At 40.6% G+C, this 25,811-nt stretch overlaps 3 protein-coding genes across 6 annotated transcripts in view; 1 reads left to right on the forward strand and 2 right to left on the reverse strand.

Moving 5' to 3' along the window:
- Nucleotides 1–19,666, reverse strand: part of nonC (serine/threonine-protein kinase Smg1) — an 83,178-nt gene extending 63,512 nt beyond the window's left edge. The window contains exons 1-3 of the mRNA XM_077436686.1: nt 19,584–19,666; nt 17,343–17,458; nt 10,697–17,298 (exon numbers count right to left, since the gene is read on the reverse strand). Coding sequence (XP_077292812.1) covers nt 10,697–17,298; nt 17,343–17,458; nt 19,584–19,666 — 6,801 coding nt within the window. The remainder of the gene's footprint in view (nt 1–10,696; nt 17,299–17,342; nt 17,459–19,583) is intronic.
- LOC143916130 (histamine H2 receptor-like) lies at nt 1,000–10,126 on the forward strand. Of its 4 annotated transcripts, none has more exons than XM_077437051.1 (4): nt 1,000–1,221; nt 7,727–8,484; nt 8,560–8,730; nt 8,837–10,126. In XM_077437051.1, the coding sequence occupies exons 2-4, from the start codon at nt 7,879–7,881 to the stop codon at nt 9,530–9,532; spliced, it is 1,473 nt and encodes a 490-aa protein (XP_077293177.1). In that variant the 5' UTR covers nt 1,000–1,221; nt 7,727–7,878; the 3' UTR covers nt 9,533–10,126. The 4 variants fall into 4 exon arrangements, with proteins under 4 accessions (XP_077293177.1, XP_077293179.1, XP_077293180.1 ...); XM_077437053.1 differs by lacking the exon at nt 1,000–1,221 and adding an exon at nt 1,377–1,760 and having other exon boundaries at nt 8,837–10,125; XM_077437054.1 differs by lacking the exon at nt 1,000–1,221 and adding an exon at nt 1,604–1,701 and having other exon boundaries at nt 8,837–10,125.
- Nucleotides 19,667–21,837: 2,171 nt separating the features above from the next.
- LOC143916133 (uncharacterized) lies at nt 21,838–23,906 on the reverse strand. Its single transcript, XM_077437056.1, has 2 exons — nt 22,789–23,906; nt 21,838–22,487 (listed from the first exon to the last, which is right to left on the reverse strand). The coding sequence occupies exon 1, from the start codon at nt 23,721–23,723 to the stop codon at nt 22,842–22,844; it is 882 nt and encodes a 293-aa protein (XP_077293182.1). The 5' UTR covers nt 23,724–23,906; the 3' UTR covers nt 21,838–22,487; nt 22,789–22,841.
- Between the last annotated feature and the right edge of the window lie 1,905 nt (nt 23,907–25,811).

Genomic DNA, 25,811 nt, shown 5'->3' on the forward strand with positions numbered 1-25,811 from the left:
TATACGTACATATATGTAAATAGACGTGGAAAGAAAATGAGTTCAATTTATTTTTTTTAATAAAGTAATCAGTAGATTTAGATAATAGTAAGTTATACAGTTACGTATACATACATATCTTAATTATTATAAGCATATCTTAATTATTATAAGCAAAAAAATTCAATTCGAATTAATAATCAAATAGGATTTTTATACTTTTACGAGGGTATGAAAAATTTAAACATTAAGAATAAAACGTAATTAATATTGTAATTAAAAGTTGCATGGAAAAAGTGCATCGACACGGCACAGCGCAACGAAAGAATATTGAACTATGAACTGATTCGTATTCGATTCCATCACAAAGTAAAGTTAAAAAACTACAACAAAAGTGTTGAACAAACATTAAAAAATCATCCAGAATTTAACTGAAATTATTTCTGCACGGTTAAAATTACGCCTGCGTATCAACCCCTACAGGAAAAATCCCTACACGTCACACTTCACATAAACACATAGTAGCTTTCCCCTACAATCCAAATTGTACCTACTAGTAAGTACACAACTACGAAGTACATAAAACTCCTAGACACATACTTTCGAAACATACACACACACACACACACACACAAAATCATTTCCCAAAAATACAATGGCGGATTGCATCACATCAGAACGAGTACGTTAACCTTGCAAAGTCCATTCAGCAAAAATTGACTTTTGCGAATCAACGGACACAAACACACACACATACACATTTATAACAACCGATACACGATCAGCGAGTTTTCCGTAATAGCATTCGCCCGCCTAAAGGGCGATCAGTTGACTACGATCGACCTCAGCTTACGGGCCCTAGGGCTAGGCTTTCGTATTTGGGGAAGGTTCCACAAAGTCGAACAACCCCAACACTACTAGCCGACACGTGCAAACGTACATATACACATCATACCTATATTTGTGTGCGTTAAATGTACCGAAGCGACAGACGCCGGGCGTCTCCACACCGACGCCGTCAGTATAGTGCGGTAGTCGGCGAGGGTAACACGCGTCTCGTATACCAGAACAAGAGCATATCATATCATACATTATGTAGACCGCCAAAGTCACATTGAAGAAAATGCAGCATCCGATCATGCCCCGACCAACTGACAATCATATAATTCTTCGCGACTTGAAAAATAAATTTTAAAATTTAAATTTAAACAAAACAACTTCAACAGTATTATTAAATAATAAGTAATTATTTATTGATTAGTTTTAAATAATTAAAATAATACATTCCATTTTGGGCGATTCGTCCGACGACGTATGAAAAGTGACGGTAGAGTTTCATAAGCGCATACACACGATTAATCAACCCAACAAAAACTTAAGTGTAAATTTTAAAAAGTGGGCGTAATTATTACATTATAATTATTATAAATTAATTAGAGTTATGTGCACGTATCGAAAAAGTGTTCAAAAGGTAGTGACTGTGAATAAGAATAAAAAAACATGTATCCACCGCGGACATGTGAGCAATATAGTCAATGATGATAAGGTAAAGAAATCGATAAGTTTGCGAAATCGTTCAAATAAGTTTTTTTTTTTTCATTGAATCGTAGACAGTTTTTTTTTCAGTGGCGTAACGTTACGACATAAGTGTACACATATGTGTGTACCTACACGTGTATGTATACGTACATAAAGACGTCCTTGAAACGAAGGGGAGCAATGGTAATTTATGTTAATTTATACCAGCAGGAGCGCTTTGAATAAGGCAACCCCGTCGTCGGGTGAGTCGGCGGAAAAGCCTTAAATTATTGCTAAACAAGTCTAATTTGTACATAAACACGCTTTTTAGCGGCTTAACGAGCCTCTGCGGGGGAGGTCAAAACTGGCACGCGTATCAGTCTCGAGTGTATCTAATTTTACAACGGTGTCGAACTTGCGATCAAAGCGGAAAACGATCGGTTACCGGTCGGGTTTGACGCAAACGTAAACGAATATGTCGAAGGCGACAACTCACGAACAGCGATTTCGATGACAGATCAAATACGAAACGACAGACAGTTCAAACAAACGGTCATTAGTTTTTGAACCGTGCGCGGAATATTAAAACGTGTCTTCACGAAAATAAATCCACGCGCGCATATTACGATATGCAAATTTCATGTCTATAATGCACATGTACGAACACTATTTGCGTTGTGGGTATGTGTGCATTGCCAAAACCGATGATGAAGATGACGCGCGGAGTGCACTTACATTATACATGCATACATATGTACATATGTATGACGTGCAAAAAGTACATAATATGCATTCAACATACTCGAAATTCAATTTTTGAAGAAAATCTACAATATCCTTGTCACTGTCAGGTAATTGGGAACAAATTTTGAACTGTAATTGGAAAACATGTCCCTGTCAGTTACAATCATATACTTGTATAATTAATCTTTTCAAAGTCAATTACGAAGAAAGCCTCGGGAAATTTGTCTTATACTGTATTTGTTTCACATATTTTTTTGAATAATAAAATATAAAAAGTAATAATGATAAACTGATAGTTTATGAATTTTCAAAATAATTTGATGAAAAAATTTACAATGTATCATTTAAATTATGCATATTCTGTATTGATTGATTCACCATACCATAACTCAAAGTATCTAGGACAGATCCCCGGCTACCGTTTTTGTTAAACACGATGAATCGACAGATAGTGATTTTTATTGAAAAAAAATCAGCAAATTCGGACAAAAACTGAAATATCTAGATGATAGTAAAAAATATCCATTTGTCGGATATTGGGTTATTTTATAAGCGTACGTACGCTCTATGGACATAACTATTGCTATGGTATTTGACTAAGTATAAATAACTTAATACAATAGTCATTACAGTTGAATCGCTTGAAGGTTTTATTTTTTTTAAGGTTTTTTAAAAAAATTTACCACCCCTTCTTCCTAAAATTAAGCTGTGCGAAGAGTTCGAAACATTCGCAAGTTTCTAAAATGCAATATTTAGAAACTTGGCAATTCGAGCGATAGATAATGCACAAGAAACGCGAACTATCGGTGGATTTACTGATCGTCTAAATTTGACTGCGAAGCGAATTACGTATGTAGATATGGACCTACAATGTATGTACATACGTATGCAATTACAAAATTATAGTAGGTACAATGGACATTCGAACAAAAATATGTACACGTACACGAAAATGTACAAAAGCGATGATGCAATACGGACATTCCCAACACTGGTTCGCGCGATAAATGATAATTAATTAAACTTGCATTCGCGAGAATAGTCAAATCGACGACCTTTGGTCAAGGCTTCCCGGCTGCAAAATTTCAAAAAAATCGGAACATAATACGACGGCGATGTTCATTATTTTTTTGTATATATATAAATATATAATATACGTCGATAATGATTATGAAATTACTGTGACGACGTCGGCCACCGTGTTTTTGTTTCCCCCATGACAAAAAAATCATATATATAAAGACGGTAATATACATATAACGATCGACACTAGTGATATTAAAAAAGTGACCACATTATTGCTACTGTCGTAACTCGGCTGCCATAACACACCCACAAGACCAAAAATAGCGTTTTTGTACAAATAAAATTATATTTATATACGCGTTGACATTCCACAGTTCACTTTGGCATTTCCAGACGACAGGTTCACGCATCCTCATTTACGAATAATAAGACGAAGTGTGAACGAAATTATGCCACACTTGAAAATTGGATGTCGGGATGAAAATATGTATATAATATAAATATGAATTTGATAAAAACGAAAATCGACAAACGGCCTATAAAATCGAAATGTAAATAATGGAAACGATTGAAACGAACAAGATGGTGTAAGCTGCGATTGTGGTGGTGTGCGCGACCGATTCTGGAGAAGGTTACACACCACGTATGTACGAATGTATGTACATATTATATATCGAGTGTGTTGCAATTAAAATGTCACGTTAGTAGTGGTTAATAATAATCATGGGGGAGGGTCCGCCGACATGGAAAAGGGGAGTACGTCGAGCGTGATGATAACAATCGACGAGAAATTGAGGGTTCGAAGTCACCCCAACTTGAAGCTACTCGAAGACAATACTCCAAATTCAATATACGGTGATTTGTAATACGCCCTATACAAGTATAAATACTACCCCATTGTTTTCCTGGCTAAGAATATCCTTTCTCGGGCTTACTCTGGGAGAGGAATCGACCAAAAACCCGGTACAAGCATACCTCGATGTATCCAAAAACACGTAAGCCGTGTGACAGGGGTCAGTCAAGTTATGAAGGATCAGTTGGGACATCTTAAAAATGATTTGATTACATACATTTTCATTATACCGGTAATTGAAGCATAAACGCATCTCGCCCAACAATCAAACCCGTTGAAATAAGGCTGAATATACTCGAAGGCGAACGTGTTTTGGAAACAAATCAATGATACATATAATACCGTTGTTGAATACAGAATAGAACTTGAAAACTGATGAGAGTACTATCGATTGCGATACCCAAAAGTAAACAAGCAGAACTACAAGCATTAAAACTTTCTTCTATATGCCGGCAATAAAGAAGAATGTTGCATACATTATACATACAGTATATTGACATTTTACTATAAAATATTTATTGATCAATTACTACAAAACGATAAGAATTTATTGCTTTAATAAAAAGTTCGCACGAATAATATACATACATATATATGCGATAATGATGTATGAAATAGTCCGAAAAATCAATAGTTTTTGGACATTTTTATTTAATTTAACAAAATTGAATAAATATATTTTATACTTGGAGTTTTTATTAAATTACACTCACAAAAAATAAGATCCGTTTTCCCGACATAATCTTTAGAAAAATAAATTGCCTCGGGCGACTATCGACGATTGGTCGTGTTTACTCTAAAGGAGATAACCAAAATCGACAAATACGAGCGATTCTATAGAATTTGCAAGGAATTGATACCGCTCAGAATGTATGAGGGATTCTATTGTATTATATAGCAATATATTAAAAAAGATTTATCGATTATTTTACAAAAAACATATCCACGATTATTATTGCACAGTGTTGTGTATGTAGATAGGTAAATACTTGTGAATTGAATAATTTTCACGAAAATGCGTATGAATCATCTCAATTTTTCTTGTGATAGATATGCGGAAAAGGTAGTGAAACGAACTGACGAGCACCTCTAATGATGCGGGTGTTTCAAGGATTAAAAAAACGTGAGCTCTCGGCAGACATGTATGTTATGTATGTAATTCAAATTCGGCTCTATTACAGATTTAAAAAATCCGAGAAAAAAGTTTTGGCATCCATTAGTAAATTTGCAATATTAAAATACAGCATTCAGAAGATAGTTTTTCTTGCACGATTGTACATACATATGTAGAAAGATCGGTTCTAAATTCTAATAAATGTGTTTAAATATAAAAATACAAACGCACATATTTTTGACAATATTTTTTCGAGTACCGTCAACAACGTCTTTAGCTGACATGTACATTTTAACGAGTAAACATAAAAAAACGCCTGTCATCTTCTATAAAAAAATATTCATCAACGTATATATGTATGTACATATATACTATGTATATTAAAAAAAAAACTGAATTTAAAATTTGGCAGAATCTAATAACTATTGAAAATCACAAAGAACTGTTTAATTGACAGGTCAATCAAAAATGAATTCTTTTGACATAAGTTTAGTTAATTAGCTCTTAATCATGTTTGAAAATATGTAATTCCAGTCAATTATTATACAAAATGTACCTTAAAATAAATCCAAATGATTGCGATTACATATTGATTTTTTCGATATTCCCAGCCCTACTTTGTTACAAGTTCGTCTCTAATTTAAGCACTCGTGTGTACAAACGATACGATTCAATTGTATTATTAGATCGATCGACGGCACGCAAAGAAACACGCAAAACCTCTACAAATCCACATAAATTAGCCAAAAAAAAAAGACCCCCCCCCACCCCTCTCCTTAAGTACATTTCTATGAATTGAACGGTAATTGTGAAAGCGCACAATATACGGTCTAATATTGATTGCGAAACGATTGATATTAAAAGCGTAGATAAAAATAAATATAAACCCCGTAAACGAATAAAAACGTCAAGATTAGAGGCCGAATTCGTATAGCATTTCGGCTCATTAGTCACAAATGGTTCAAATTTGTTGTGATGTGTTCCAAAAATAATGTAAAATTTTAATTTGCTACTATTGTAATTGCATTGCGAGAGGGTGGGAGGAATCCTGGCGTGCTATTGGCTTCTGAAAGTTACGGGAAGAGTTCAGTGGTGGCAGGGTTTGGGTGTTACGCAAAATCGGCTCGGGAGGATGGTTCAGATCGATGGCGCGACCTCCAGAGGGTCAGGGTCGGTAGTAGTCGATAGCAGATGTGCTGTGCAACTTCAGCTATCTTCTCCTCCTTGCCCATCCCCGAAAAAATCCTTTTAAAGGATACCCCCTCCCACAATGCGGTAGTAGCGTATTCATTCAGTTCTTAGACGGATATACATAGAATCTAGTGCTCGAACTTCTCGGCCTATTTTTAGTTTTTAGATGTTTGAAAGTTTAACATTGACTACGTACATGTTTGGATTCAAGCCTGTTTTTTTTTCGATACATTGTATTTTTTTTCGGTTGCCATGTTCGGTTGAATTTCATCGAATGAAAACAAATGAGCATTATTTAAAAATTTCAAATAAAAAACTTGTACTAGTAAATTTATTCATTCGCAATACTTTTTTACATTGAAAATCTTGTTCAAGCCTCAGGAGTTAAGTATGCACTAAAAATAATAAATGCTTAATCTGTTAAAAAACAATAAGCCCTCTTTTAACCGATACCAAAAAATTGTGGAAAAACTTGGGACTTTCAGAAAAAATAACTATTAAATAATTTTTCTTATCAGTTGTCAGTTGACTGAATTAACCCTTTGAGTGCTGACTTCATTTCGGTTGAAAGCCCGCCACGCTGAAAATTTCGCCAACATTTCCAACTAGAATTATTTAGAAATCCAATAGAAAGCAGGTATAAAAAATGTAACTAATCCGAACGATCCCTAGATGACTACTGCCGAGGATTTCGAGTTTTGTAAAGGTGTGTTTACTCTCTAACATATTTTGCAACAATATAAAATAAACAAAATAAATTAATGCATTTTTCCAAAACTAGTTCCATCTTCTTCATTGTTGTTAAAATGTAATTCTCAAAAGCTAAATGCCAAGCCACAATCTAAAATACTCAAGCAGGTCAGCATTCAATGGGTTAGCCGCTAATAGTAAGGTGTCCACTCGTACTGGTTTTTTGGATATGTGTTCTGGCAGAATCCTTCGAATGGACCTGTTTATAAATATTGAAATCGTTTTTTTTTCTTTCATAAATGTGCATCAATAATTTTCTAACGTTTTTCATAACTCAAGTATTTAGAAACATTATTTTCAAACAAATGTCCTGGTTTTGTCACATAACCTAAAAACATATAAAATGGTTACCTTAGCTAAAAGTAATGAAATTTATTATATATACAATTTTAGTAGCTTTAGTCGCCTAAATAGTAATTAAATAAAATATAATTTTAAATCAATGAACATCAGGATAAAAAAAAGCGATATTAAATGGACTGCGAATGTGTATTCCAAATATTTGAATTTATCTACATGAAAATTAATCTATTTGTGTTTTATTATTCCAGAAATGATTAACGAGGCGACTTCGTTCAGAAAATTCGACATGTCAACGTTCACCAGCCGCCGATCTCAAAGCGCAAAAAAGCTGTTTAGAGCGTTAACTTTAGAATGCGACACGACATCCGACATGTTTCGCATAACTTAGACATTCGCCAGAATGATGGAAACCATCCAGTCCAACTATACGCTGTACAGAACTGACGCCGATGTACAATTGTTGGACAGTGTTGAGTCGATACCGGAAAATGTTTCAGAAACAATTCGAATTCCTGTCAACGGAACGCAGGAATATGACATCGAAGGTCTATGGCTGCTGTGGACTTTCATCGACGGCCTCCTGATGATGGCCATCCTCTGCGGAAATACTCTAACAATCCTGGCGGTCACTCTGAGTCGTCGCTTGTCCAATCTCATCTCGAACCAGTTCGTGTTGAATCTGGCTATCTCGGATTTGACAGTGGGTCTGACCCTACCGTACCACTTGGCGTTTTATCTCAACTCCAACTTGGGAAAAGTTAAAGCGACGTGCGTTTTAAGGTTCATTCTCATAACTTTAGCTTGTTGCGCTTCTATACTCAACTTAATAGCCATAGCGGTCGATAGGTATATAGCTATTTTACATCCCCTGCACTACAGTCGATATATGAGCAAAAAGGCGACCAGAACTCTGATGGTCGTCGGTTGGGCTTTGGCCGTGACTCTGAGCCTTGTCCCAATATTTTGGAACAATTGGGGCATGGCCGATTCCTGTGATATGCACAAAGTATGCACATTTTAAAACATTCCACGTAAATATCAACTTGAAGCGTGTTTAACTTTCCGTTTATTATTTTTTCAGGTCATTCCGAAAGAGTATACAACGAATATTTTGGCACCTATGTTTTCGTTAATATGGGTTGTAATGCTAATTCTTTATTGGAGAATATGGAGAGAAGCTGCTTTGCACGCCAGAAGAATGAGAACAACAACTTGCTGTCAAACTGGAACGAACGATTGGAAGAGTGTTCAGGTAAGCTTATGGAACAAAACTATATTTCTTCTTCACTTTCTATCAACAAATGCTAAGTCGATAATAATAATATGAAATTTTTAGTGATATTATCGTTTGATTTTAGGTTGTGTTGATGGTTTTGGGAAGCTTTTCAATATGTTGGATGCCATACTTGGTCGTAGTGTGTACACAAAGCATGAGAGTATACAACCCAGACAGTCAAGTCCTATACAAAGCAGTATTCTCATTAGCCATGGCCAATTCTGGTATTAATCCTGTGATATACGCTTGGAAGAACACAGGATTTCGCAGAGCATTTTTACGATTGCTCCGTTGCCAAAGTCCCGACACTCCCGAATTTGAAAGGAGCTTTCGAAACACCCCTACAAATATAGCGAACGATAGGAAATTACCCCTAGAGACGATAAGCAAACGAGGGCAACCGGCAACCTTGATCGATCAAGAACTACAGACGACGACAATATGCGACAAGGAGGGCAACAAGATCATCAAAAGGGAGGAATCGGGCAGGGTAAACGATAGAATAACGAACAATATAGTGAATAATAATAGTGTGAAATCGGATCGGTGCAGAATCATAGAAAATATCGCCTATGATGAGCGGCTACTGGTTGACGCTGATCGATGCCATATTATAGAAAATCTAGGTTTCGAAGACTGTCTCAATATAAATAATCTTCGCATGATAGACTCGAACGAGAGGGATTCTGACGAGGATTCTGTCGCCAAGTTACCGATGTCGCAAGAGGACGCTCAAAGTGTCAATGCTAAAGTGAAAGGACATAAGTGCAATGTGTAAACAAATACATGCATCCAGTAAATAGATTTTAATTGGTAGGGACAGTATTTCAAATAAATATATCCTTGTCTATGCCAAGTAAATAAAGTTGTAAATAACACGATTAAAAAATTTTTCTCCAAATTTTTTTTAAAATGTTTTTTCTTTCAGATAACTGAGTTTTGTGCATAAAAACAGTTTAATTAAACTACAGAAGTCAAGTAATACTTAAAAAAAGGTCAATATATTTGTTATTGTAAAATCCTATTCAATACTAAATTTCAAAGCACAATTATTACACTATTAATGTTTCCTGAATATTTTTTAAGATCACATCTGAGTATTGTTTATTATAGCAATATACAATATTAGCACATTGTATAATACGTATGAAATGATCCATTCTAAGAAAAACAATTTATAAGAAATTTAAATCCTTTCCATTTCATTATAAATAAATACATATTTATACGCAAGTAAATATATACGTATATTTTATTTGCATATGTACATATGTAAACATACATACTATACATGTATAATATTTCTGAAGTACGTACACATATGACTGCACTTGTTTTTGTCAATTACCAATAAAAGATTAGTTTATGACGTATATATTTTTTGAATTAAATGTTCGTTAAACTTCGCGTTGAGTAAAATATGTATAAGAAAAATAAATTTTCCAGTTGCTAAGAAAGTATTTGTTAAATAAATATTTTATTATTATTTCAATTGATTGTATGAAAATAGTTATATGTACATACATATGTAGTAATGATGTTGAAATTTGATGTTCGTAAAAGTTAACATTAGAAAATAAACAGTATAAAAGAAATTTAATAACCCAATTCAATAAAAGAAAAACGTCAGCAGTGACATCTATAAAATCTTGAAAAAATTTCTACACTGTTCGGAGATTGTAAACTATACTAACAGAAATAAACAGAAATCACACAATGAACAAAATAAATAAAATAAATATGCCATTTCAAAAATTTTCCTTTTAAATTAAACATGTATGTATATGTATGCATGTACATACATAGTTACGAAAATAAAGAATACATTTTTACTATACGTAATTTTTACGTATTAATGGCAATATAGACAAAACATTCAAATGATAATTAAGAAGGAAAAAAAATTAATACAAGTTTTCAAATCACAGAAAATTCAACTCACCTCTACTCCAGTTACTCCGAGACAGCGCTCCAGATTTGGGGTCATCCTGAATGGTACTTTCTCCGGGACTCTCAGCGTTTTTCCATCTTCGAAACAGACATTGTAATCTATGTGGACCACTTCTCCAGTGCTAAGATCAATGAGCACATTATCCAAATGTCGATCTCCAAGTCCAATGATGTAACCGATGGTGCTCATGACGGCTACCGAAAAGCTGTAACGTCTTACGGTACGCCACCATTGATCAGGAGTAATGCTGCTCGACCAAAGTTCTTTAGCCAGCAAATCCTTAGGCGTCTCCGACATCAGCTCTACCAAAACTTGCTTCAGAACTGTGATAGGCCATTCCTTTCTGTTTTGCATGCTGACTCCAGCATTATTCAGTAATGGTATTAATTTGTTGTAAAAGAGCTCCGACGGTCGCAAAACAACTGTAGATTTATTTGTGATATTCTTCATAGATGAAATAGCCGCTTCTCGCTGTTGCCAACGCTTGTATAAGGCAAATAAGGGTGTTAAATTGTCGACCCAACTTATCAAACCAGATCTAGGACCCAACGGTATAACAGAATAATGACGGGCCCTGTAAGTCTGATTGGAGTTATCTTCTTTATCTTGAGCCATCATTATATTTGTGATGGATAAAAATTGCATAATCCTTTCATCTAAGTGGAGATCTTCTAATCCTTTGAACAGATATGTGTATATTTTACCATCAGACCCATGGAATATTAATTTTTTAGGTTTCGTTTTCGATGGCAATATGGCAACATTATTATCAATTGACATTATTGTAATACGCACTTTGAGCGATGTAAGAACTCCTGGCATGGATATCACAGTGTCGAACATATTTGATAAAATAGGACTGATATCGGACATTTTCAATGTATATGGGGAACGTTTGCTAGATTTTTGTTGCAGTTTAATTTGCAATTGTTTTATAGGAACCCAAATTTCTGGTTTCTCAGGATTATTAGGATTCCTCAATTTTTCCAAAGTTTCGTTAATCGGATCCAAAAATTTCTCTTGGAACGATTTTTCATACGGGGTCTCAGGAGAAGCACTAGTGATATCTGCCAATTGTTCCAAAACAAATATAATCGGTTTCATAAATATACGGTACTTCTCAGCATTCAATTTGGTTTTCTCGTCCAGTGTTAAATTAGAATTTGTATTTACCTTGAGAATTTCATTATTCAATTGAACAAGGCGTTTATTAATACCAGAATGATGTTGAGCCAATGTACGCAACCAAAGTTCATCCCAAAGTAGATTGATTCTCCTCAGTTCCTTTACCAATAATTGAACTTGTAGAATAGTTTCTGGCGCTTGTTTAGATAATGTATCAACCATATCCATGAAACAAGAGTTTAAAAAGTCATCATTTGATTCTTCTATGTCATTTTCTTCAGGATTATCAATTGTTTCTACGTCTCTATCTTCAGATTCCAAGAAAGGCGACTTTGTAAAACTCAGAGCAGTTAAAACATTTTTCTTATTTTCAACAGCACCAACGACAGCTGGGAACGTAATTAAATGAGGAGCATCTTCTGCTATGCGACAAAGTAATTCCGACACACGTCTTCTAACATAATTTTCAGGATGATTTAAACGTGAAAATAATTGTGGAATGATTACTTTCCACGGTTGCGTTGGAGTGTTTGCCAACCCTGTTTCCAAAACATTTTGCAACTCCATTGCATGTTTGACAATCAATTTTAAAAGTCTCAATGTTGCAGTTACTATGGCACATTCTCCATTATGATTTACTGTATCACTGGAAGAGCTCAAATCCAAAAATTTAAAGTAAGCATCAGCGGAAAGTTCATAATATGAAAATACTCTTTTCTGAGCTTGCCTCCATATATCGACAAGCAGTATTAGACTCTCAGAATAAGCATTTCGCAAACATGGTACACTCCTTAACTGGTTTTCTATCATATCAGAAGTGTTTATTTCACTCCAGTCGATATCATCATCATCACACGTGACCCTTGTTTTCGATAATATATCACATACTGCATCCAAATCTTCAGAACTACACTGCAACATGATGTTTTGTATTTGCAATTTATCACTCTCCGAAAGTTGTCCGCCAGAGTCTGAACTGTATTCGACCATTTTTTTGCCCCATCGGAAACACCAGGATCCAAATGTAAACCAAGCTTTGGCAAATGCAGGACATTGATTTACACTAAACTGTAGCAATTTTCCAACGGCTGAATCCGATATGGGTATTACATGTGCCGATATATTATTGTTGACTAGACCAATTTCAGGTAAAGCCGTCACCAATTTAGTCAAAGGAGAATTCAAATTATTTGTTAATAATTTATCGTTTTCATTCTGAACCCATTTGGACAATGTTAAAAGCATTCTTGTTCCTTTTTCTCTAAAATCATAAATGTGCTCTCCTAATGCAAGTCTCTGAGAAACACCAAGAGATGCACTAGCACATAAATTCATAGCCATTTCTTTTGTATTATCATCCAAATACAGCAATTTAGATAGCTCCATCACGGCTATGATATTATTTGGCGACCACATATTCAAATGGTAAGAATTCATTGATCGCAAGAAAAAGTCACAGACATCGTCTAATTGCTTAACAGGAGCACCAGTTACAGTTGGCAAACGGAAAGAAGAACCGAAATATTTTAAAATTTCCTTTTTGGAAAGTTGCATATTTCCATTTTTACGACTGGATTTGATCAAATCAAGTCTTATATTATCTACAAATGAGATATCGAGTTCTGAATTTGCTTCTCGCAGTTTCAAAAAATATTCAGACCACCACATAATTTTACACAGCATGCTCGGATCATAATATTTCAAAGTTTTTACGGGTGATGTGAAAAATGGGTTCATTTGTAAATTTCTATCGACTATGATATTTTTAAGACCAGTCGCAGCATAATGCATAATATGCACATCTAAAAGTAGTTCACAAGATTGGTTACGTGACAATTCACAAAGATTATTTTGGATAAATTCAAGACAGCACTCAATGTTTTCAGTAGCATTCTCCATGTATTCGTGCTCATACATAACTTTTAGTGCAATGTTTTTTAGAGTCAAATCTACTCTATCAAATAATCTTAAAGTATTATTATCTCTCGTCATATCATTATCAAATGATAAAATGTCCCAGTCGCATAAGTCAGCTGGAAAAATTATTTCATCATTTTGGAATTTGTTATAACAAACAACATTATTGAAATTGGTGTTCATATAATGCAAAGTCATTTTCTGTGGCAGTTCTTTGTCTTTCCAATTGATCAAATCATTCCACGACTGAATGTTTTTATAACATTCATTTATTTGATCCAAAATAAATTTCAGTTCACAATCATGCAAATTTTCAGTTTTTTTGTCGCTGTCTTCAGAACTAGAATTATTACATTTTGAAATTATTGCAATATAGTTCGAAGTTGCAGCTTCATATTTCAAAGAGCTTTGTTCAGCCGCAGCTATAAGCCATGTAAGTTTTTTACCATACACCTGCTTCATCCACGAATATAAGCCAAAAAGTGCTTCAGGTTCTTTTAAACGAAGTAAGGCTCTAGCCAGAGATACGCAATGTACCAGTAAATCAGATGTTAAATTTGATGAAGAACTAGCAGTAGACGGAATATTTAACAAAGATTGAGCATGACGCACGGCAGCTGCCGCATGGCCAGTATGTAAAGATACGAGAATGACAGCTGGACGAACTCGGTTCACCCATTCTTGACAAGTCATACTGTTTGTGTGAAAAAAAGTTCTGACCGGTTTGTCCATTGGTAGTAAAACAACAGCGCAACCATCAACGGCATTTTGCATACTCTTCTCAAGATTTTCAAAAAATTCAACGAGCATTCTGCTACGCTTCAACTTTGCAACATTGTTTTCGAGAAGTTTATTTTGATTGGCTGAATCGCTTAAAGTGAGTTCTCTCGCCAGTTGTTTGATAGACAATTCGATGCTTTTGAATGTTTCTTGCGGAGTTCCAAGTGGAGTTCTCAGTTTTAGCATGGTGCACAGTTGAGCTGCTTCCCATGTTGCCCACGTAGATAAAACAGAAAAGAAATTTGATGCACAATGTCTGAAAAAATTAAGGTGAGTGCTGTCGCTTTTAGAATTCTGCAACGGCCAACAATTGAGGAATGAATCTTTCAACCAACCATTATAGTGAGTAGAACCGTACAGTAAGTATTTCATGAACGACTTAAATTCTTCTGCCGTCATTTGTCCATATGTATCTTTCATTAAATGCTCTTTCTGAGCACTTTTGATATTCATTATGCTCAATGCATGATATTTTGACGGTTTGTATCTTTCACATTTTGAACTATTGGTAGTGATCAGATCTAAAGTGACGTCCCAAGGAACAAACGGTATAATAGAGGCGAATTCGTTTCTTATAGCAGTGTTGTTATTATCAATATGAACCATGCAGAGTTCAGCGAGCTTCCTCATAACGCGATAATTAGATTGTATACTATGGTTCATCATCAACACGTCTATATTTTTAATGACACCTCGTACTATCCTTTCATTCGTACTGAAACCGGTGTTCAAACAGTCGATTACCAATTCTATTAAAACATTCAAATGAAATACGGTGACAAATGACTTTGTCAGTTGCATAAAGATATCAGCTGTCCAATTGAGCATGAGAATTAAAGTATTATTAGGTAATTTACAGTTGAATAATTTGTTGAACAATCCAAGGATGACGCCAAAATGTCCACAAGTTGGACTAGTACTTGAAGTATCTCCTATTTGAATGCTCGATATTCTCAATATGTCACATACGTTTGGACGTTGCTGACCAAATGTGATCAAATCGCTGGAAGCAATGAAATGATTATTTCGTTTGCAATGAGAATACAGTAAATACACTATGGAATATTGAACAGTTGGATATTCGAGTACGAGTTTTTGATTGTATGGTATCATCTTGACAGCTAACAATTCCAATATGCTCGGTTTTAATGCCCACATTCCAATTATAGAGTTACTTGCGTTGGCCAATTCGGATAGACATTGCAGATAAAAAACGATTTCGAATTCCGCTTCAGATACACTGTAATTGTGCGGTGATGAATTCTGGGGCAACATTTCAGCATCTGGAATTAACGTTTTGTACGCCGCTTCCATATCTTCTAAAACGTATCGATAGACGTCTTGTAGTAGAGGTATGTTTTTCAAATTCAATAAATTTTGATAAACAGAAATAACACAACCCTTTATAATCTCACTCTGAGAATTTTTCAACGAAGAGATGTGTGATTCCGGACCTATGACGATTTTGATAAATTCAGCTGATAAATTCGACGATATTTCTTTGACGATTTTTTTTACTACATCTAAAAGAGTCACAATCGTTTTCTCAGTCATCCAAGAGCAATTTTGCAATTGAATCTCAACTATGTCATACAAATTCAAAGCGTTCACGTTTGCGTTTGTGTGCAATTTTTCAAGTAGAAGGTATATACATTCGTTGCCGGCAATGACTAAATCAACGTCAAATTTTATCTTGATGGCTACCAAAATCACTTTGAGAATTTTTTTAAACGACTCGGTGAGAAAATTCGAACTGGGCGATTTTGAATTTCTGGACGGAAAGAATTCTCCGAGGCTTTTGAAGATCGTGTTGAAAACATTGATGAACGACGTGATGGACTGTATGCAAGCTGTGGAATCTCCGGGTACGTTTTTTAAAGGCGTCAATCCTTTAGACGTCAACTCTAAACTCTCACCATATGTCACCATATCGTCGACGAACTGTCCCAGCAAGTTAACGGAGAACACTCCGTTAGACTGCCAGTGCCGGGAGAACTGTTCGATGGTGTTGAGTGCGAATTCTTTGACTTTTTTGTTTTGCGTGGCGTCCATGTGCCAACCGATTAGAATGTCCACCGTATCGATGAAATATGTATCGAAAATGTCCGGATAAGAGTCGGCTATCACGACGATGGTTTCGACGGCCACGTTGAAGATCTTGGGGGAGTCGGTGTTTTCGACGATCCCTTGAAGAAGTTTGATAGTCTGGTCGACGAAGTCGGAAAGGTTCGGATCTTCGGCGTCAGATTTGAACAAATCGGTGAGAGAATAGAGAAGGAGGCTTTTGATTTCGTCGCTGCATTGCGAAGAGTTCGAAGAGAACTTGAGGGCGATCCATTCGAGGTGTTTGGGATAGTCGGCGAGTACGGCCCTTCCGAGAGTGGCGAGAACTCTGGCCAGGCAAAGACGGGTGTCTGCGTGGTTGGCCTCTTGCATGGCCGCGACCAGCGCTTCGCCGATGGCTTCGTTGCTGCGCTTCACGTAGCGGCTGTTCTCGGGCAGCACGAGAGCTGCTTCGAGGCGTTCGCACACGGCTCTGGAGGCCGCCCCTTCGCGCTCGCAGCTCAGCCGCCGCAGCAGCTTCGAGATGCGCGCTTCATCCGAGCCGGAGCCGGAGCCGGAGCCGGAGCCGGAGCCCGACACCAGTCCACTCGACGACACGTCTTCGGGGGCGGCGCGGGATCGGCCGCCCCTCGCCCCCCGCCCTCCCCCGCCCCCGCCCCCTCCCCTCGACCGCCCATAGCCCCGACAGTTCTCCACCGCGACGTCACCTAACCTCGCACGCCAACCCCTCACGCACGCCGCACACACACACCTGCGACCTGCGACACGCGACCTGCGACACGCGCTATCACCCGTCGTTGCGGCTGTCGCCTGTCGGCTGTCACTGATATCGTAATCACGGCTGCCAACCGACTGCTCGAATGCCAACTGCTCAAATGACAAAACAACCCGACTTCTTATCTGTCAAACTTCCAGTATCACTAATTTCATTCAAAACTGAAAAATCAAAGTGAAATCTAGAAACGGCCCAGCACTCAAAACACATTTCGATCTCCAAAATATTATCTTTACAAAATCATAAGCCAAAAATTAGTCAAATAAAGTTGTATTAAAATATTCTGAAACTAACAAACTGTAGAGATATAGCACGAAAAAACTATTGGGAAAAGTCATAAAACTCGACGACACCGACAACCAATTTCACGCCGAAAACGAGACGATCATTAAAACACAGCAGTTAAACTCGACCCTGGCCTACGCCGGAATTCCAACTAGGATTCATCGTGACCTACGTCAATCAACGCTAACTGTTCGTCTCATCGTAGCACGACACTTGCAAGTTCATCCAACATAACAAGCGATGCACAGCAAGTCCTACTAAGCGCTACATCCCTACATACCTTTAATTCTCGTTAACACTGGGGAAGAGCCATGTAGAGATATAGCACGACTTGTGATATCACCTATTTCCCTCATCGAACTTAATCTGTACAAATGACATCATCGTGTCCTCTTCTCGTACACGAAAGTTAGCCGTGGCCGAAATACTTCGTCCAGCTTACCCATAAAGACGATTCGACTCGCTCCAGATACGCAATCACGAGTACACGGGAAATCCCAAGGAGCTACGCAACTACGCATCAAACATCGAACACAAAGGAAGACCTCGACCCCGTCGGAATCTTCCAGAACGTGATCTCACCAGCCCAGCTACGCGTTGCTCAAGCAACACCTTTATAAACCAGTGCATCGTCCCCAGATGCCAGTGAGCTTCAGGAACTCGACCTAGCTCGTTCCAGTGAATCCTTTACCTACTTCGCTGTACATACAAATACACCTGTATTAATCGAGTAATAAAGATCCTCTTCAAAATTCAACTGAATTTCCATAGGCTGACCAGCGGTCCAAAACCTTCAACCCCCCTATAAAACAAACATTTATTTGATTATAGTGTGGCGGCTCGCTTATACGACATGGTCGAGTTTGGTTGCCTTCCTGCGAGTGGGAACCAACTCGGCTGGGTTCGGAGAGCTACTACTCACTCTGTCTTCAGCTGTCATATAATAAACACGTGCATTAACATGCCAGTCGTCTCATTCGTTCATCCTCCATACTGGTGACCCCCGACATCGAGCCACGCAGCCTCGATCAATTTCAACATGCCGCTCATCCCTGCCTCTCCGAGCCAGGCGGGAGAAGCTACCCGCCGCGCCCCCATCGCCATCAACACGCGTCGCGGCCCGCGGGTGACAATAAACGAGCAGACACGGCTACCTACCTACCTACCTACCTACCGACGTCCAGCCACAACGTCGATGACAGGTGCTTAAAAAATGGGGGAGTGAATGAGACGACGATCTTGACAGCTGGATGTGGAGTCATGCGCGATCCACTACACATAGAACGGTCATCCAGCACCACAAGACATACACCACCTCAGCACCATCATCATCATCAAGGCCCCGTCCGTCCCCACGAGCGTCGTCACGCCGAGACGGGCGGTAGCGCTACAACACCTCCACGAGCCACAACGACTCACAGTCCAGCTCGGAGTATCATCAACCACATCGATGCCCCTGCCGCCCCCGCCGCCCCACCAACCGACATCAGCCTCGGAAGAGCGGCGCCGCCGCAGCATCGCATCGCATCGGCGCGACCATCGGACCACCCACCGTCCTGCTCGCGACGTCACCGCCCTCGAATCTACCGACCATTCAGGGCGGTACACCTATGTACACAGCGGATGACCCACGTCAACAATTTTTTTTGTCCCCACGTAATAATTTTTTCTCTTTGTGTAACAATAATTTTTTTCTTTTGTAAAATTTGTTTCTTTGTAATTTTGGTATCGCTGATGCTGGGGGGGGGAGTGATGTGGCGGCTCGCTTATACGACATGGTCGAGTTTGGTTGCCTTCCTGCGAGTGGGAACCAACTCGGCTGGGTTCGGAGAGCTACTACTCACTCTGTCTTCAGCTGTCATATAATAAACACGTGCATTAACATGCCAGTCGTCTCATTCGTTCATCCTCCATAATAGTTTTACTATAAACTGTGGGTCTCGGGGGAACAGGGTAGTTCCTCCCCCACGAGTTAGGGCCGAATGCTCGAGTGACAGCTCCACTGCCGTAACCATGGCGACCGGTGTTGCCACCCTCTTCTATGGGGTCGCCACATCACTCCCTCCCCAGCGACATTGCGTAGCCGTCGCGACAACTACGGGATGTAGCTGTCCAGATGGGCTGGCCACCGGACTCTCCTGCCAGTCCGTGTGGTTGCTTGTCGGCCAGTTTCTTGCTGTGGTTCTGCATTTTCTTGGGGGGCTCTCTCTGCTCTCTCTGGGGGCTCTCCGCTGCTTTCCATGTATGCCGGCTTTATGCGGTCTTCCGATACGGTGACATTGGAATCCTTAATTCTCAGTGTGAAGAACTTCGGTCCCCTCTTCAACACCCTGTATGGACCATCGTATGGAGGCTGTAACGGACCCTTGGCAGCATCGTGTCTCAGGAACACCTGATCACTGGTGTGCAGGTCTTTGAAGATAAAGGTTGATCTTGTTCCATGGCGCCGCGGTGGACTGGGTCTCAACCTCGCCATTTGGGACCGCAATCTCTCTGCTAGTTCCGCTGTGTTGGGTCCTCCGTTTCGTTGTGGAGCCAGAAACTCTCCCGGTAGCCGTAGCGGTTGACCATATACCAGTTCTGCTGACGTGGCATTAAGGTCTTCCTTCCATGCCGATCGGATTCCCAGTAACACTGTCGGTAGGGCTTCCGTCCACCCTTCGTCTTGGTGGCACATGATCGCGGCTTTAAGCTGCCTGTGGAACCTCTCTACCATCCCATTTGCTGCAGGGTGGTATGCGGTTGTCCTTATGTGTGTCGATCCCGTCAACCTATTCAGTTCCTTGAATAGAGTGCTCTCGAATTGTCGTCCTTGATCGGTAGTTATTCGTAGGGGGCATCCGAATCTTGCAATCCAACCACTGACGAATTTCTTTGCAACCGTTTCTGCCGTGATATCTTCCATAGGGATAGCTTCTGGCCAGCGAGTAAACCTATCAACGCATGTCAATAAGTACTTGTAACCGGCGGACTGTGGTAAGGGACCAACTATGTCTATGTGAATGTGGTCAAATCGATTTTCCGGTGGCTGGAACTCTCCCACAGGTGCAATGACGTGCCTCGTTATTTTTGATTTCTGGCAAAATATGCACTCTTGGGCCCATCTTCTGCATTCCTTCTTCATACCCGTCCAGAAATATCGTTGGGTCACTAATTTAGCTGATGCTTTTACCCCTGGGTGCGCCAATTGATGGATTAGTTCGAACGCCTGTTTCCTAAATTTCGCTGGCAAGTACGGCCGTTGCGTTTCTGAAGATACATCACAATAGATGGTCGTCTCTTCGCCTGGAATAGGTATCTTGGCAAACTGCTTGTCGGGATCTCGTAGCAGTTGTGACAGTTCTGTGTCATCCTCCTGCGCTCGTGCTATTGCTTGAAAGTCCATCCCGGAAATTGCTTCTATTCTTGACAGTGCATCCGCTACCACGTTTTCTTCTCCCGATACATGTCGAACATCTGTTGTGAACTGGCCTACAAAGTCTATGTGCCTAAACTATCTTGGCGAACATTTCTCTGGCTTCTGTTGGAACATGTATATAATAGGCTTGTGGTCAGTGAAAATAGTAAAAAAATTTTCCTTCTACCATATGGCGGAAATGCCGGACTGCACTATATATTGCCAACAACTCCCGGTCGTAAGTGCTGTATCTCCTTTCTGTTCCTGACAATTTCCTTGTGAAGAATGCCAACGGCTCCCACCCTTCGGGCGTCTTCTGCTGTAGGACTGCTCCGAGTGCTACATCTGATGCGTCCGTCACCAATGCCAAGTCTGCCCCTGGTTTTGGGTGGCTGAGGAGGGCTGCGTCTGATAAGCTATCCTTGCACTTTCCGAATGCTTCTTCCAACGCGTTGGTCCATGCAATCTTTGCCTTGTCTTTTTTTTTAGATCCTTTTAGCAACTCGTTGAGGGGCGCCTGCAATTTTGCAGCACCCGGAACAAAACGCCGATAGAAGTTTATCATCCCCAAAAACTGCCTTAATTGTTCGATTGTAGCTGGTCGGGGAAATCTTTTCACCGCAGCTACTTTGTCTGCTTGGGGTTTGGTTCCATTTTCTGACACCTCGTATCCTAGAAATCTTAGAGTTTTTGCTCCGAAAACGCACTTTGCTGTGTTGACTAAAACGCCATATTCTTGAAACCGTGAAAAAAGTTTTCGTAAGTGGTTAATATGTTCTTCTTCGTTTTCTGACGCTACCAGCACGTCGTCAATATATACGTAGCAGAAATCCAATCCCCTTAGGACTTCGTCCATAAACCGCTGGAAGGTCTGTGCCGCGTTTCTGAGTCCGAAGGACATAAACGGGAATTCAAATAACCCAAACGGGGTGGAAATAGCTGTTTTTTTATGTCTTCATTGTGTACAGGGATTTGGTGGTATGCGCGCACGAGATCAATTGTAGAAAATAACTTCTTGCCATATAAGGTACTGGCGAAATCTTCTATATGCGGTACTGGATACCTATCTGGTATAGTGCGGGCATTCAACGCTCTGTAGTCCCCGCATGGTCTCCATTCTCCGTCGTGCTTAGGTACTAGGTGTAATGCTGATGACCAACTACTGTCTGATGGTCGAGCGATTCCTTCGTTCAACATGGTCTTGAAAGTCTCTTTTGCGATCTGCAACTTCTCCGGTGCGAGGCGGCGCGGCTTGCAACTTGCTGGTGGTCCTTCAGTGGTTCTGATATAATGCACAGTATGATGTTTCATTGTTCTGTTTTTATTTCCTGTCGGCCGCGTTATCTCTGGAACCTCTGTTAGTAGATGGTGAAATGTTGATGTGCCACAAATTGCTTTCACCTGCTCTACTTTTGCTGTTCCTATTGCTCGGCCCCTCACTGAAACAGTTGTGAGATTATCCATCAGTTTCGCATTTTTCAAATCAATCAAAAGACAAAAATGTTTGATGAAATCAGCGCCAATAATAGGCCTTGATACGTCGGCTATTACAAATCTCCATTTGTATACCCGACGTAGTCCCAAGTCGACGTCTACCTCCTTCCAACCGTACGTTTTTATCGTAGATCCGTTCGCGGCGAATAGAAGGTATGATGTCGCTATTTTGCGACCCGGCAATATTGACTTCGGAAGGACACACAGGTCAGAACCGGTGTCGACTAGGAACCGTAGTTTACTGACCTTGTCTGTTACGTATAGGCGGCAAGAAGTGGGGCTGGGGCTGCTTTCCGCCATTAGCGCCTGCCCTGGAAGTTTTCCGCCTGGTTAAACCTGCGCGGTGGCGTGTTCCTGCGGCCTCGGGGACTCTGTTGTCGTGGTTGCCAGCGTCGGCTCCTCGCTGGGGAGTGTGATGGCCTTGATTCTTTCCGATTCGTCTCGTTCGTTTGTAGTAGCCGTCCCATCATCGTAGTCAGGTCATCTACCTTTTGATTTAATGTTTGGAACTCTCCCCGTGTCACATACTCATCATCGGTTTGCCGCCTCTTCTCTCTGCGGTCTGTCATCGCTGCCACGTGGGGGCTGCTGTCGTACCACCTGTCTGCCTTCCTGGCCAGCTTATCCAAATCGGTTTCGTCGCTCATTGCCAGTTGCAAGCTTAGTCCCTCTGGCAGCCTGCTCTCCCACGTGGTTCTCAGCAGATCCTCCGACATTTCCTGGGCCGCCAATATCCGGAGGTCTCTCAGGAACTGTGATGGCTTCCTGTCGCCAATTTCCTCGCGTTCGAGGAGTCTGCGATGTCTCTGTCGTTGGCCGACTCCTAACCTCTCCAAAATTTCCTTCTTCAGGAAGGTATATCGCTTGAGTTTCGGGGGGGCCACGTGGATGTCCCAAATCTCCGTCATCACCTCGCGAGGCAAACACGCGATTGTTCTGCAGTATCGCGTGTTTTCGCTAGTGATTCTGGCAGCTTCGAAGCTCGCCTCCATCTGTGCGAACCATATTTGGGGGTTCTCGGCCCAAAAGGGGGGGAAGGGGGGCACGGGCGCCCCCAAAAAGTCAAGATTTACCGTGCTTTGGTTGCGGTCGCTGTTCTCCGCGTTTTCCTCCATGTTGTTCTGCACATTGTTCTCCCCGCCTGCTTCGGCGGCGCCGTTGTCTGCTTCGCCGTCGGACATCGTGTTTCCAAAATTGTCGAGAAGAATAGGGGGGATGGGGGTGCGCGCTGTCTATCACGTCGGGGTCACCACTGTGGGTCTCGGGGGAACAGGGTAGTTCCTCCCCCACGAGTTAGGGCCGAATGCTCGAGTGACAGCTCCACTGCCGTAACCATGGCGACCGGTGTTGCCACCCTCTTCTATGGGGTCGCCACAAAACCAATAGTGTTATGGAGGATGAACGAATGAGACGACTGGCATGTTAATGCACGTGTTTATTATATGACAGCTGAAGACAGAGTGAGTAGTAGCTCTCCGAACCCAGCCGAGTTGGTTCCCACTCGCAGGAAGGCAACCAAACTCGACCATGTCGTATAAGCGAGCCGCCACATCACTCCCCCCCCAGCATCAGCGATACCAAAATTACAAAGAAACAAATTTTACCAAAAGAAAAAAATTATTGTTACACAAAGAGAAAAAATTATTACGTGGGGAGAAAAAAATTGTTGACGTGGGTCATCCGCTGTGTACATAGGTGTACCGCCCTGAATGGTCGGTAGATTCGAGGGCGGTGACGTCGCGAGCAGGACGGTGGCTGGTCCGATGGTCGCGCGATGCGATGCTGCGGCGGCGCCGCTCTTCCGAGGCTGATGTCGGTTGGTGGGGCGGCGGGGGCGGCAGGGGCATCGATGTGGTTGATGATACTCCGAGCTGGACTGTGAGTCGTTGTGGCTCGTGGAGGTGTTGTAGCGCTACCGCCCGTCTCGGCGTGACGACGCTCGTGGGGACGGACGGGGCCTTGATGATGATGATGATGATGGTGCTGAGGTGGTGTATGTCTTGTGGTGCTGGATGACCGTTCTATGTGTAGTGGATCGCGCATGACTCCGCATCCAGCTGTCAAGATCGTCGTCTCATTCGCTCCCCCATTTTTTTAAAGCAACTGTCATCGACGTTGTGGCTGGACGTCGGTAGGTAGGTAGGTAGGTAGGTAGCCGTGTCTGCTCGTTTATTGTCACCCGCGGGCCGCGACGCGTGTTGATGGCGAAGGGGGCGCGGCGGGTAGCTTCCTGCCTGGCTCGGCGAGGCAGGGATGAGCGGCATGTTGAAATTGATCGAGGCTGCGTGGCTCGATGTCGGGGGTCACCAGTATGGAGGATGAACGAATGAGACGACTGGCATGTTAATGCACGTGTTTATTATATGACAGCTGAAGACAGAGTGAGTAGTAGCTCTCCGAACCCAGCCGAGTTGGTTCCCACTCGCAGGAAGGCAACCAAACTCGACCATGTCGTATAAGCGAGCCGCCACAGTGTTGTAGGCATATAGTACAACTGAAATGATCTCATCAGGTCACTGCGACACATATCTAGGAAAGTCATTAACGCATAGCACACGCTCGCCTCGTCAAAAGGTCGACTCGTGTTTCTATACACGTATCTGGGAAACAAAGGAAGAACACACTGAACCCATAAAAACCACGAACTACGTCCAGGCGTATGAACCCATAAAACCACGCTCGCAGCATAACTAGGGCAGCGCGAGTACCAAGAACAAAAGATGTGCACACGACACACTTCAACCCAAAACGTTTATAAAGCAACGCAGCAACCTCCACTGGCAGAGTGAGCCTCTGGAGTTCAAACAGATTACTTCTCCGAAGAAACCTCTTCGTACATACAATAACCATTGTACCAATTGAACGCAAATAAACGATCCTCTTTCAAACTACACAGCACGTGTTTCGTTAGACCGGGATACGGTCAACATACCTTCCTTGTCTTACATGACTTTTGCGAGATCTTTTTGGGCGGAATAATCACCGAACCAAAAAACCATGTGTTTCATTCAATTTTAAAAACTATAAAAATAAATTTTTGCTTAACCTTTCATAATGTGTTCAGCGATCTTGAATATTGTACGGAAATTGGAGTTTTATATTATAGTTATTTTAATTGTTTTAAGGATCAGAAAAATTGATTTTGATACATGAGCGCTCACACATTTCGGATTTTCATTCAATTATTTCATTTCGTTAAAAAAAATTATTTCCGCTGTTTTAAAGATATTCCCAGTAGCTTTTTAAGAGAAAATCTGAATGTGTCTGGA

The sequence above is a fragment of the Arctopsyche grandis genome, chromosome 8 (assembly GCF_051622035.1).
Source record: "Arctopsyche grandis isolate Sample6627 chromosome 8, ASM5162203v2, whole genome shotgun sequence".
Taxonomy (NCBI): Eukaryota; Metazoa; Arthropoda; class Insecta; order Trichoptera; family Hydropsychidae; genus Arctopsyche; species Arctopsyche grandis.

Excerpts from the sequence above, each read along its gene's own strand:
- LOC143916133 (XM_077437056.1), bottom strand. The coding sequence starts at position 23,723 with ATGTCCGACGGCGAAGCAGACAACGGCGCCGCCGAAGCAGGCGGGGAG.
- LOC143916130 (XM_077437051.1), top strand. The coding sequence starts at position 7,879 with ATGATGGAAACCATCCAGTCCAACTATACGCTGTACAGAACTGACGCC. Across the intron at positions 8,485-8,559 it reads ATTCCTGTGATATGCACAAA|GTCATTCCGAAAGAGTATAC; the intron begins GTATGCACATTT and ends TTATTTTTTCAG. Across the intron at positions 8,731-8,836 it reads ACGATTGGAAGAGTGTTCAG|GTTGTGTTGATGGTTTTGGG; the intron begins GTAAGCTTATGG and ends GTTTGATTTTAG.